A 14,788-nucleotide genomic window follows, 5' to 3' on the forward strand; every position below is an offset into this window, starting at 1 on the left:
GTATATATGTTTCCACACTGGAATATTTTTATATCAAAAATCAAGATTGATAATGCCTACTTCCTCTTCTTTATCCTTCTAAAATATGCTAGAAATATGCAAACTAGAAAGCAGTAAAAGGAAAAAGAGGTTTAATTGCCTTAGGTACATTGGTGACACTCTGCAAAATTGTTTCCAACAGTCATCTATTTTCCTTCCTTCCTACAAAATTTCCATAAGCATTAGTTCCCACCCTCCCTTACCCCTTTTGCTTTCTGTGTCCCTTATACATACACCAGATAGGGAAAATCAAATGAAATTTGAAGTTTCAATCTGAGTTTTCATGATTTCTATATGCAAAGGTTCTTGTGGACCTTATTTGAATTTCTAAAGCTGATGCGATCTTTACAAAGGATATTTTAGCAATATTAATCTGTCTCACAGTTTTGGAGAATTTATGAACAATTAGTTTCTTTAACAAATTTGCCAGATGGATATTTTTTGAATAAATAGTCAGGCCATATGCTTTATCTTTCTCTTTTTCCATTTTTAGGAATCAATTAGTGATTTCTATTGGTATTATTCTGGAAAGGAAGTTATCGATGAACAAGGACAACGTAATTTCTCTAAAGCTATTCAAGTTGCAAAGCAGGTCTTCAATACTCTTACAGAATATATTCAGGTAAATAAATTGCTTTTCCATGTCATTTCATGACCCTATGATGGACCTCTAATTTAATAAAAATATTTGGAATAACGTGTTTATCAACAAATGAAGAGAAGCAGGCTCTGGTATGTAAGTGGTGACCTCTTAATTTCCACAAAGTGAGCAATATGAAAACAGTTTAATTAAAATGTACCAAAGAACTTTTATATCATTTAACAGTTTGAAATAATTCTACTAGGAAGATAATTCATTGAAATTACTTAGAGTGCTAATTAAGTAACTTAAATGAGTTTTCTAGCTCTGGAATTTCTTCAAATTATTAAGTAGTGCATACTTTATTTGGTTAAGCTCTCAGATTAGAGAGAGAGAGAGAGAGAAAGATCTGTTATCTTATGTCAATCACTCATACTAACACTCTGTGTCAGGGGTGTCAAACTCGATTTCATTGAGGGATGCATCAGGGTTGTGTTTGACCTTGAGGGGCTGGGATGGGCATGGCCAAGGTTGCCATGGCCAGCTTGACATCACTCATGTTGGGGGGAGCCTGTGAAGCCCTGGGTACTCTGCCAGTGAAAACTAACTCCTGAGCTCCATTTTTGGCTGCGATGGTCTCCTGCAACTCTTTGCCAGAGAAAATGGAGCTAGGGAGGGCTGAACTCCACTTTTGCTGGCAGAAGCACTATGGGCTGGTTCTTTGCTGTTTCCAGGGCAGCCCCAGGATCCAGATTTAAGAACCCCTCAGGCCAGATCCGGTCCCCAGACTTTGTATTTGTCAGCCCTGTTCTATGTGAACTATCCTAGAGTGACCATTTGCACTATATATTCCTATGGTTTTATGTAGTAGTCCACCAGGAAGCAGACTACAACTGCTGTCATCATTATTGGAAATCATCAGGTACACAAAGTCATTAAAATTAATATTGAATTTTTAGGCCATTGAGCTTTAAACAATTTAATTATATAGAGTTCCATTCCTGGTAGAGAGTTTCGACTCTCAAAGATCTAAAAGTAATTATAATGGCTATAAGGACATGACGAATAGAGTAAGGACAAAGACATTTTGTCCTCTAGTGCTTAAATCTTTAAAAATCAAAGAGGATTGTGACCTTTTATTTTATTAATATTTATGATGTATATTTGTATGTGTGTGTGTATGTGTGCTTTGTGATATTCTTTAAGATTTAGCAATTTTGAAAAATATATTTAAAACCAGTACTATTTTATTTGGAAATCTTAGATCACTTTTGGTTGGTCTTTGACCATAATACATTTTTTATTTGTTTTGACTTAGGTCATTAGTACAAAGATTGCAGAATTTTTTTGTTCCTCACATAAATTAAACAGTTACTTTAATTACTGCATATTTCTGACTCCATATAAATGGACAGATGCACCTGTACACTTCACATGGAAATGAACCTGCGTAATCTGTATAATATAATAGCTTTTTATTTGGTTGGATTAGATTTAAATTCACAATAATAATTCATTACATTGATATTTCCCCTTATCCCTAGTGACTTTTCTGTTGTATACTCTTTATTCTTTGACATTGTCATGTTTTGTTTTAGGGTCCATGTACAGGTAATCAACAGAGTCTTGCGCACAGCAGGCTTTGGGATGCTGTGGTTGGTTTTCTTCATGTCTTTGCCCACATGCAGATGAAGCTCTCTCAGGTACAGAATGATTTTTTGCATGCAATTGGTTACTTCTGCTTAATTAAAGAAAACATAATGAATGTTTGTTCAGTTAATTGTCTCTCAATAAAATTACAACACCATGAATTAGTATTCTCGTTGGAACCGATTGTTAAAACTGATTGGGCAACTGGATTGTATTGTGTTGAGGAAATTTGATTTACAGTGTTCCCTCTATTTTCGCGGGTTCGAACTTCGCGAAAAGTTTATACCACGGTTTTTCAAAAATATTAATTAAAAAATACTTTGTGGGTTTTTTCCCTATACCACGGTTTTTCCCACCCGATGACGTCATATATCATTACCAAAATTTCATCCGACTTTAATAAATATATTTTTTAATAAACGTTAATAAATAAACATGGTGAGTAATGATCTAAATGGTTGCTAAGGGAATGGGAAATTGCACTTTAGGGGTTTAAAGTGTTAAGGGAAGGCTTGTGATACTGTTCATAGCCAAAAATAGTGTATTTACTTCCGCATCTCTACTTCGCAGAAATTCGACTTTCGCGGGCAGTCTCGGAACGCATCCCCCGCGAAAATCGAGGGAACACTGTATACCAAAGGAGAAGAACAAATACTTCAATACTTTTTTCTAGTAGGGACAGCACTTAAAAAGATAACAGAAATAAAGAATAGCACAGATGGAAGGGACTTTGAAGGTCTTCTAGTCTGACCTCCTGCACGAGCAGGAGACTCTGTACCTGTGATGGCAAATTTCTGGTATGTGTTTCACAGGTGGCAAATGGAGCCATATCTGTGGGCATGTGAGCTGTTGCCCTAGCTCAGCTCTAGCGTGCCTGCGAGTGCCGGCCAGTTGATTTTTAGTTGGCCCCGCCCAGCCATTCCTCCCCTCCCAGGAGTCTCGCCATAATTGCCCTATACCATTCCAGGCAAAAAACCTCCAGTGTTGGAGCATCCACATTTTCTGAAGGCAAGCCAATTCACTGGTTATTTGTTCTCACTGTTAGGAAATTTCTCCTTAATTCTAGGTTGCTAGATGTTAATGGGAAAATATATAAGCTAATGAACTTTTGAAAAACAACTGCAGAACTATAAAAATTAGAACTCCTGGAAGATTTCAGAAAGTGGCAAAAAAAGGCTTTATTGGAATTAAAGCTGGTAGACTTCTTTATATTTAACACTTTTTTGAGAAGGATTGTTGTTTTCTGGGTGATTCAAGATGTAGATTCTTTGAAGAAATTAATGTAAATAATTTCATATGAATTATTCCTAAAGGAATGTTTGAAAATCCCTGTCCTCTTCTTTTCTTTTAAATTATGGCAAGGCAGGAATAAGATTTTATCTCCTTGCAGCATAAAAAAGACTTCTGGGAATCTTATATTTATATTGACAGGATTCTAGTCAAATTGAGTTACTGAAAGAATTAATGGACCTTCAGAAAGATATGGTGGTCATGCTGCTATCTATGTTGGAAGGTAACTTTCAAATTATAATTTTAAACATATTTTATTAAGTTATTTTTCAAGTTCCACCTATGGGGCATTTATTCCTACTGCAAAATATATCTTAAAAATCCACATTTATTAGGATCACAAGAGGGAAGAAAGAGGTTACACTTTCCTGCCTACTGTAGTGTTAGTGAATGAAATGCAAACACATGATTAATATCAGCAAGTTGGTTGAGAGAGTATTCAGCCTGCCAATTTCTATGAATTACTGTGAAAAAATTCCAACTCTGGTAATCGATTAAAAAATGGTAATGTTTTGATTTTAGTGAGGTCCATTAAACTGGTTATATCACAAGTGGTTGTTCCACTTGTGATAGATTATAAAGTAGAATACTCAGGAATGTGCTGACAGCAATTTTGGATCCCATTAATTTACCATGCTTTTGATTCTCGAGCAGGCTACCAGTTTAGGCCCTTTACTAGTGCTGATCTTGAGGGATCAAATTAAGTTTTCCTTCATTTCAAGAGAGAAAAGCTTCCTTTAAATGGCTTTTCTTAGAATAAAGGAACATTGCATTCATAAAAGTTTATCTTCAATTGTAATCTGTGCACCATATGCAACCCCTGAAACCTTCAGTCTGCCACAAGATATAAAATTCCCTCCATCAGCCCCAAAATTGGATCTGACTAGTAGAGTTGGTGAGCATGCACACATGGATAAGTATCCACACAAATCATTTGCCTTTTTAAAAATTATGCTCCGTCAATCTACAAAAATTATAATGAGCGTAAACAAGGAATTCTAATTCCCTGGAAAGGATGCTGAATAACTGATAGGAGTATGATAAACCTTTACTCACTTCTTTATTTATTTTTATTTATTCATTTGTCCAATAGACAAATACATAGGAAGAAAAATAGACATGTAGTAATATATATAAGGGTAAAGTGAACTTAGAGGAGAGGATATATGAAATAAAGAAAATATATATGATAAGTGAGAGAAGGGAAAGACAATTGGACAGGGGACGAAAGGCACACCAGTGCACTTATGTACGCCCCTTACTGGCCTCTTAGGAACCTGGAGAGGTTAATCATGGAGAGTCTAAGGGAGAAGTGTTGGTTAGGGGTTGACACAATCGAGTCCGGTAATGAGTTCCACGCTTCGATAACTCGATTATTGAAATCATATTTTTTACAGAAGTTTGGAGCGGTTCGTATTAAGTTTGAATCTGTTGCGTGCTCTTGTGTTGTTGCGGTTGAATCTGAAGTACTCATTGACCGGTAGGACGTTGCAGCATATGATCTTGTGGGCAATACTCAAATCATGTTTTAGGCCCCGTAGTTCTAGGCTTTCTAGGCCCAGGATTGTTAGTCTATTTTCGTAGGATATCCTGTTTTGAGTGGAGGAGTGAAGGGCTCTTCTGGTGAAATATCTTTGGACATTTTCAAGGGTGTTGATGTCTGAGATGTGGTATGGGTTCCAGACAGATGAGCAGTAGTCTAGGTGAAACAAACCTTTGTGAAGGTATGTTTGTATAAAGATAGAACCGCAAAGTTTGTACAGAAAGATGGGTAATCTCTAGCTGATTCTCAGCATTCGGGTTCATCTGAACACCAGTTGTGACCACGTTCACTTACCAGCAGCACCTGATAGTCCATCAACCATGATATGCACTCTGTAATTCAGTACAGGGAAATGGGAGCATCAGTAATTAAAACATAATGTAATGCAATTATGAAATAGTGTGTCTTTTAAGCTTGAAATAAAAACACAGGCTGTTTCAAATTTGATCCTTTCTAAATATTAACTAAATATTTCTAAATACTGTTTAGAAAAACAGTATTTCTGTCCTCAGATTTGTAGTATAATTTCAACGTTTATAATATTTTTTGTGTTACTTAGACAATTTAAAGTAAGTAAATCAGTCAATAAGATTATTGATGCACTTTCCCACATTCAGGTAATGTTGTGAATGGAACAATCGGCAAGCAAATGGTTGACATGCTGGTGGAATCATTCAACAATGTAGAAATGATTCTAAAATTTTTTGATATGTTTCTAAAACTGAAGGATTTAACTTTCTCCGATGCATTCAAAGAATATGATCCGGATGGTAAAGGCATTATTTCCAAGAGAGATTTCCACAGGGCGATGGAGAGCCACAAACATTATACTCAATCGGAAACTGAATTTCTGCTCTCCTGTGCTGAAACAGATGAGAATGAAACGTTGGACTATGAGGAATTTGTGAAACGATTTCATGAACCCGCTAAAGACATTGGCTTCAATGTTGCTGTTTTGCTGACAAACTTGTCAGAGCACATGCCCCATGATACACGACTGCAAACTTTCCTTGAATTGGCAAACAGTGTTCTCAACTACTTCCAGCCTTTTTTAGGACGCATAGAAATAATGGGCAGTGCAAAGCGCATTGAGCGGGTTTACTTTGAGATCAGTGAATCAAGTCGGACGCAGTGGGAGAAACCTCAGGTTAAAGAGTCAAAAAGGCAGTTTATTTTTGATGTAGTAAATGAGGGTGGGGAAAAGGAAAAAATGGAACTTTTTGTTAATTTTTGCGAAGATACTATCTTTGAAATGCAGTTGGCTGCTCAGATATCAGAATCGGATCTGAATGAACGGTCTATGAATAAAGAAGAAAATGAAAATGACAAGCTGGAAGAGCAAGACCCCCGGATAGGATTCTTCTCTCTAGTGACCATCACGTCAGCATTAATAGCCCTCAGGCATAACATAATGACTCTGATGAAAATGTTAAGCATGAAAAGTATAAAGAAACAGATGAAGAAGATGAAAAAAATGACTATGAAGGACATGGTCATGGCTTTGTTTTCTTCCTACTGGACCATTTTAATAGGTTTCATGCATTTTTTATCGAGTGTCTTCAGAGGCTTCTTTCAAATCATGTACAGCTTGCTGCTTGGAGGGAGTCTGGTTGAAGGAGCCAAAAAAATTAAAGTAGCTGAACTTTTAGCTAACATGCCTGATCCTACTCAGGATGAGGTCCGTGGTGATGGAGAAGAAGTAGAAAGGAAGCCAGCCGAAGCTGCTTTGCCTGCAGAAGACCTGACTGATCTCAAAGCTCTATCAGAAGATAGTGACCTCCTCTCAGATATTTTTGGCTTAGATTTAAAACGAGAAGGAGGACAGTATAAACTAATTCCACACAATCCAAATGCAGGCTTGAGCGATTTGTTGAGCAGTCCTTCTTTACTCCCTTTACCTGATGTGCAAGAAACAGTACAGGTACAAATACTGCTTTTATTTATCTGTCTTGTTTAACTCTCCTTTTTTTCTATTTTTAAAAGCTGCTTTAATTAATTAAAGCTATTTTAAAAATTAAGTTTTTTCTTGTTTTAATATGGGTTACAATCTTTAGGTAATTTGTTTTTCAAGATTGTAAGGGTTTAAAAGTTAGGTTCAATTTTAAAATGGAAGAATCATTTTCAAGTGAAAATGTGTTACCTTGTTTTCTACACAAGCCATAGAATGTATCTGGTGGGTTGTAAATATTGTTGCCACCGTTTCATGCTTGAGTTGCACGTGATGAACATCCCCAGGCGGGTGGGCAAAGTCTCCCATCGCCAGCGCTACTGGTTCCAAGAACCAGGCCATACCAGGAGCAACTCATCCCTGGAATGTATGTGTATTTTTAAAGGTTTTGTACAAGCAATACCCTTTTTTGTTTTATGCCATATAATTTGAAAATGGACCGTTGTCATAATGTTTTCTTTCTTTTTTATTGTTATTTATTCAAGGACCAGAAGGTGAATGAAGATGAAAAAGATGAAAGAGAAGATACTAAATTCGAACATGAAAAAGCAGAGTAGGTCCCATTAGTTTTGGAATTAATAGTTTCATCAAGATTGTGACCTTATTGGGGAAAAAACATCCAAGGACATTTATGAGAATCCATTCTAAATTTTGTATTGCAGTATAAATTAACAATTTGTTTTTATCCATTTACTTTATGTTTATTGTACTTGAGAAATCAAGCAGAACACCATGTAGGATTACCTAGAATTATGCCACTCTTGGTTTTGTAATATATTTTTACTTTTTAACACAATATTTTTCTATTTTAATTTTATTATAAAATAGTTATTGTTATTAGATTTTCTGAGTTTTTTATATGTCATACATTTTCCATGGTCTTTTTTTTTCAACTATTAGCATACCTGTGTCCTTGGAAAAAAGACCTCTCCTTCCCCTGGTGTAGTTGATTCTTTCCTCATTGAGATATTAAATTTTCATTGACAGTTCTGACTGATATTATAGTTTTGGAAAATATGTGTCTACAGGGGAGAAGATGGAGAAAAGGAAGAGAAAACAAAAGAAGATAAAGGAAAGCAGAAACCAAGGCAGCGTCACAAACATAGGCATGGTGAACTAGAGTTGCAAGAATCTGCCTTCTGGAAAAAAATCATTGCATATCAACAGAAAGTCCTTGTAAGGGTTTAAAAGATAAAATAGACAAGAATTCCTTATAGTACATCATTTTGTAGACATATTTGTTTAAATGTTAAGCTGATATTTGCAGCTTAATTCATTTTTATGTCTCTGTCTGTTCCAAAGCTAGACATTATTTATTTTCAGAAAAAAATTATTTCGGAAGGAAATGAAAAACCATTTCTGGGTATTTTCTCCATCACTGCAGATTACCAAACATCTATATGAAATATGTGAATGGGAAAATATTGTTTGTTTCTACTTTCTTATTTGCATTTTAGTAGAGTTTGTCACTGTTTAATGTAGACTGTTCAGATATAGTCCTTAAGCATTAAATACACATAATTTGGATAAGTACTTTGGAGAAGGGTGGCATACAAATCTAATTAATAATAATAATAATAATAATAATAATAATACTTTTAATTGTCAAAATTATGTGAATAATTAAAAATGGAAAACTTATGTATGTAATGTAATTATTTAGGATAGCATTCTGCAAGTTATGTAGAGAAGATAAAGATATTAAGTCCTGTCGTTGTTGTATACAATTCATAATATTTTCTCCGTAAGGTGGGTTTGACTGAGATAAAGAGATTAGCCCAAAATCACCCAGCCAGCTTTTGTGTCTAGAAACGGACTAGAACTCAGTTTCTTAATTCGGTATTTTAACTATTACCTAAACTGATTGAAAATTATTTCTTTTTTCAGAATTATTTTGCTCGGAATTTTTACAATATGAGGATGCTGGCTTTATTTGTTGCATTTGCCATTAATTTCATTCTTTTGTTCTACAAGGTAAATCCTTCATCCTTTAAACTTTATCAATCAGATGTGAAATTAACATATAAAAAACCTAAATGATTTTTAACTCAAAGTCTTTACTCATAATGTTGTTTTACTCTCTTACTCTATGTTGTAATGTAAAATTCTGACATAATATCCTGAATTTAGGGCTTACTTATGTAGACAACTTTTAATATATGTATTTACTGCACAAATGTGCATTAAGGGTGATTGAATTTATTCTGTAATATTTCTCCATATTCCAAGATTATAAGTCAATGAAGCTTTGTAGAGCTGTGAATACTGTTTAAAGGTAGAATTTGAAAATATAGATAAACCCTGACATGCAACCACAATTTGAGTTCAAAATTTCTGTTGAAAAGCAAGGTATCATATGACATTTTTTGCCTCAGGTGAATCACTGTAGTTGTTAAGTTAGTAACATGGCTGTAAAGTGAATCTGGCTCCCTATTGAATTGGCTTGCCAGAAGGTCACAAAAGATAATCACATGACCCCAGCACCCTGAAATCATCATAAATACATGCCAGTTACCAAGCGATTGAATTTTGATCACATGACCATGGGAAAGCTGCAATAGTTGTAAATGTGGAAAACGGCCATAAGTCACTTTGTTCAGTGCTGTTGTAAACTTCAAATGGTCACTAACTGAATGTTTGTAAGTTGAGGAATTTTTTTTTGTAAAATTTGAATAGCATATGACTAAAGAAAATGTGAAATGCCAGTAGAGAAAAAAATTGAGGGGATGAGATTTGGCAGAATCTCAGTTTAAGGCTTCCTACAGTTAAATGTCAATGATTTACCTCTGGAATAGTCCTGTTTCAACCTCTTAGCCCTTTTCATTTGTGTGTAGCTTGTAGAAATGTGATATTTCTGTCAACTTGTTCTTCAACAGGTATCTACATCTTCAGTGACAGAAGAAAAGGAAGTACAAGTAGTTAATACTGCTGAAAAAATGAAACTAAACAGCCTGGAAAGTCCTTCTCATAGAATCATCACAGTACACTATGTCCTTGAAGAAAGCAGTGGCTACATGGAACCTACACTCCGCATTTTAGCGATTTTGCACACTGTCATTTCCTTTTTCTGCATCATTGGGTATTACTGTCTGAAAGTAAGAGAACAAGAATGTCATATCTGCTTATTGGACTATTAATTCCCCTAGGACTTATTTTAATGTTTGTTTCTCTCTCTCTCTGATAACCCATTATATGTAGGTGTGCATATTTGATTTTATTGGGTTGTGGTCAGAAGAAGTAACAATAAAGGTTATGTCATCAATATAAATATAAACAAATAAAAACCTTGTATTCTGTATTCTGTAATTGTTTTTGTTGTAAAGAACATACTAGAGAAATGCACAGTTAATTTTTTGTGCCTGTTGTATACCTGTTAATGACAAGAAGAACCAATGATGACTCTTAATTGTCCCTTCCTGCTGTAGTCCATTAGAATTTCTAAAACCTTTTCTGGAAATGACATTCAAAAGAAACATGAAAAATGAAATAGGAGATTGCAGTGGGAAAGGAGAATCGGATAAAATTATTTTCTTTCCTCACCATTGCCACCTTTCTTCACTGGATTATCTATCTATCTATCTATCTATCTATCTATCTATCTATCTATCTATCTATCTATCTATCTATCTATCTATCTATCTATCCATCCATCCATCCATCCATCCATCCATCCATCTATCAAATTTATAGGCTGCCCAACCCCTTTCGGACCTTGAGCAGCGTACAACATCTAAAAACAATATAAAAACAATTAAAAGACCATAGGAAAAAAAAAGAAAATAAAAGTCATTCATATCATCTTGGCTGGATCTAGATGGTACCATTGCTCAATGGCTCCAGGCTGGCCAGCAGAACCAGGTTTTTACAGCTTTCTGGACCAGTAGGGTGGGGGTAGTATGGATCTCCGGGCACAACCAATTCCACAGGGCTGGTGCCGCCACAGAGAAGGCCCTCCCACACGGCCCTGTCAACTTACACTGTCTAGCTGATGGGACCTGGAGAAGGCCAACCTTGTGGCCCCTTTTCAGTCACTGTATCATCATTATATCAACTTTTGGGGAGAAAGTCCTGGTACACACTATTTTATTGATTGATTAATATATCAAATACAGAAAACATTTTATCCCCCTCACAAAGCGACTAAGTAAAATGCAAGTAAAGCATAAAAGCTGTATATAAATATTATATTAAGAGGGAATTAAAAGAAGAGTAGATAAATTAAAACTTGTTAGAAAGGCAGAAGAAGGGCTTGCAAGATGCTAAGTAATCCAATGACCAATCAAGTCAGGAGAGAGTCAGGGCCTGCCTCACCTCTGAGGGGCAGGGGGGGGGGATGTTCCAAAGGGTAGGGGCAATGGCACTTACTTTAGAGAAGTATATGGATTTATCAGTTCTTTGCATTTTTCTCAGCATCCAGATACTGTTAACAACTAATTGCTCCAAGTGAATTAAATAACTTTTTGTACTTCTATTTCCAGGTTCCATTGGTAATATTTAAACGAGAAAAAGAAGTTGCGAGGAAATTGGAATTTGATGGGCTATATATTACAGAACAGCCTTCAGAAGATGATATTAAGGGACAATGGGACAGACTTGTCATCAATACACAGTGAGTCTTTATATTTTTTGAGGCTCCATGGTTTATATAATAATAATAATAATAATAATAATAATAATAATAATAATAATAATAATAATAATAATTTATTAGATTTGTATGCCACCCCTCTCCAAGGACTCGGAGCGGCTCACAACAAGCTTCATTTTTAATTTTATCAGGAATAAGTAGCAATTGGATACATCTGGGACACACAAATTGCAAAAGTGGAGGCATCTATAGCTCTCCTAGGTATATTTTAGTATGAAACTCTATTTTGAAAATAACAAGCATTAAGAAATATACTTATTACATGCATGAATGTATTTAAGTATGCACTTAATATAATTGTGGCAGGAAAAATTCGCACTAAATGGATTTTATGCAGATTAAAAATGGTAATGCATGGCAATAATAAATTATTTTAACATTTCATCCCTTAAATTTTTTTATAAACAACAATCATTATTTTCTGGATTTCTTACAACTTTCAATTATTTTGTTCAAGTCTTGGCTCAGAGAATTGCAAAATTATTCCTCTAATCTATTGTCTTTAGATTCTGAGAATGCACACTTTAATATAACTAAATGTATATTTTATTAGGTACCCTGAAATTTATATAATCTTAAATATATATATATTCTTAAATTTCCTTGCGAAGCTTTTTATATCTCCCTTAGATCAAGATTTAACTGATCTGATTTGTGAATAAATATATGTGCAATGATATAGATTAAAAATAAATTATCTAGCTTTACACATAGCTTAATGACTTAATGTAATATTTAACATTTACCAGGCAAATGTTTACCGGTACAATTCCAAGCAGATAGCAAATTAAGCTTTCTGTAATACTGAATGCTGTGCTATGTGGGATTTCATTATGGCCTTACTACAGAAAATGTCCTGAATTATAAAAATGAGGATTTCATGTGGTATTAGATTTCAGACTTGAAAGTAATTCATTAGTTTATTAAAAATTTTGATGCCTTTGATAGGAATACAATAAATCAATCAGCGTATGCAACTGGACAGTGTTTGAGAAAAGAGTCATTTACTTGCAATTTAAGAAATAAAATATTAAAAAATATAAAGGAAATACTGTAACTAGCATAAGTTTAATTTTGAACTTCAGGGAGGAAAAAATGAAGTTGCATTGAATTAGTTGTATTTGTTAAATAATTATCTGACTGATCCACTGATCATTATTTTCAAGTAAGAAATTGTAACTTCCATAAGTCCTTTTATAGCTGATGAAAACTTGGAACCTCCAAGAAAGATCTGTATAAATTCAGAGTTCAGAAAAACTATGTTTATTCATGTGAATGGTAACTTATATTTAAAAAGAATTTCTTTCAAATCATAGGTCTTTTCCTAATAACTATTGGGACAAGTTTGTGAAAAGAAAGGTAAAGTCTTTCATTATTGTTAAATTATATGTTTAAGTTTTAAATAGCCTGGTTTAATTTCTGACCTACATTATTTTTTACCATTACTGGTTGTAATTAATGTGATCAGATTTCTTATCCATATTGAGTATCTATTTTGGGATCGTTCACTCAATTTTATATCAAACAGAGTGCACTGTTCCAGAAACTTATGGTGTATGTTCATTGCTCAGTGAATATTACTAGGTCTCTGTTAAAGTGCTGGTTGTGTGTATACTTTTGAGTCAATGTTGACCAGCCTCACAGTGTATTTGTTGCTTTTCTATGCTGCCCAACTCCCGAAGGATATAAAATACATTTAAAAACATCATAAAAGATGAAGAGAAAACAGTTTAAAAATCACATACATACATATCATTCAAGGCTGGACCTCGTAAAATTTTGAGATCAACAGCCCCAAGCCTGCCAGAAAAGTCAAGTCTTCAGTGCTTTCTGGAAGGTCAATAGAGTGGGGGCAATCCGGATCTCAGGGGTTAGTTGGTTCTCTGTGGACCTGTCAGCCAACACTATTTAGCTGATGGGATCTAAAGGAGACCAGCTCTTTGGGATCCTACCGGTTGCTGGAAACTATGAGATAGAAGGCGGTGTTGGAGATAACCTGGCCCTAAGCAAATGAGTCAGCATAAATGGAGCTAAAACTTAGAAACATAGAAACATAGAAGTCTGACGGCAGAAAAAGACCTCCTGGTCCATCTGCCCTTATACTATTTTCTGTATTTTATCTTAGGATGGATATATGTTTATCCCAGGCATGTTTAAATTCAGTTACTGTGGATTTATCTACCACGTCTGCTGGAAGTTTGTTCCAAGGATCTACTACTCTTTCAGTAAAATAATATTTTCTCATGTTGCTTTTGATCTTTCCCCCAACTAACTTCAGATTGTGTCCCCTTGTTCTTGTGTTCACTTTCCTATTAAAAACACTTCCCTCCTGGACCTTATTTAACCCTTTAATATATTTAAATGTTTCGATCGTGTCCCCCCTTTTCCTTCTGTCCTCCAGACTATACAGATTGAGTTCATTAAGTCTTTCCTGATACGTTTTATGCTTAAGACCTTCCACCATTCTTGTAGCCCGTCTTTGGACCCATTCAATTTTGTCAATACAGTGGTACCTCGAGATACGAGTTTAATTCGTTCCGGACCTGGGCTCTTAAGTCGAGCAGCTCTTATCTCGAACGACTTTTCCCCATAGGAATTAATGTAAATAATTTTAATTGGTTCCAGCCCTCAAAAAACTCACAAAGTTAGTCTAAATTATGCAGAAAGACATGTTTTTAATGAAGAAATGTACATGTACATATAAATGAATAATGAAGTTTCTTTCACTTAACTTGTAAACTTTCTTAAACTTTTAAATTTACATATGTTCAACTTCTCTGCCACCCAATCCTGTAGGACAGAGATCCCCAACCCTTTTTGCACCAGGGACCGGCTTTAAGCGATCAAGAGAGGAATGGGTGAATGAATGGACGGAGGGTGGGAAGGAAGGAAGGAAAGAGGGAAGGGACAGGAACAGAGGAAGGAAGCAAGGAAACTTATGAAAGGGGAGACTAAGAGAGGAATGAGTGAAGGGAGGGAGGGAGGGAAGAAGGTGGGAAGGAGAAAGAAAAGAAGAAATAGAGGAAGGGAAGGTAAAAGAGAGAAAGAAAAAGAGCAAGAAAGAAAGCAAGAAAGAAAGAAAGGGGGAAG

The 14,788-nt window shown here is 35.1% G+C and overlaps 1 protein-coding gene across 1 annotated transcript in view; it reads left to right on the top strand.

The window, feature by feature from the left end:
• The window catches only part of RYR2 (ryanodine receptor 2), a 279,326-nt gene that overhangs the window by 249,099 nt on the left and 15,439 nt on the right, over positions 1-14,788 (top strand). Inside the window, exons 88-97 of the mRNA XM_070734013.1 lie at positions 533-661; positions 2,218-2,322; positions 3,701-3,782; positions 5,720-7,023; positions 7,536-7,603; positions 8,079-8,226; positions 8,938-9,024; positions 9,927-10,145; positions 11,529-11,659; positions 13,015-13,057. Of these exons, the coding sequence (XP_070590114.1) occupies positions 533-661; positions 2,218-2,322; positions 3,701-3,782; positions 5,720-7,023; positions 7,536-7,603; positions 8,079-8,226; positions 8,938-9,024; positions 9,927-10,145; positions 11,529-11,659; positions 13,015-13,057 (2,316 nt within the window). The remainder of the gene's footprint in view (positions 1-532; positions 662-2,217; positions 2,323-3,700; positions 3,783-5,719; positions 7,024-7,535; positions 7,604-8,078; positions 8,227-8,937; positions 9,025-9,926; positions 10,146-11,528; positions 11,660-13,014; positions 13,058-14,788) is intronic.

This window comes from Erythrolamprus reginae, chromosome 1 (genome assembly GCF_031021105.1).
Source record: "Erythrolamprus reginae isolate rEryReg1 chromosome 1, rEryReg1.hap1, whole genome shotgun sequence".
NCBI lineage: Eukaryota > Metazoa > Chordata > Lepidosauria > Squamata > Dipsadidae > Erythrolamprus > Erythrolamprus reginae.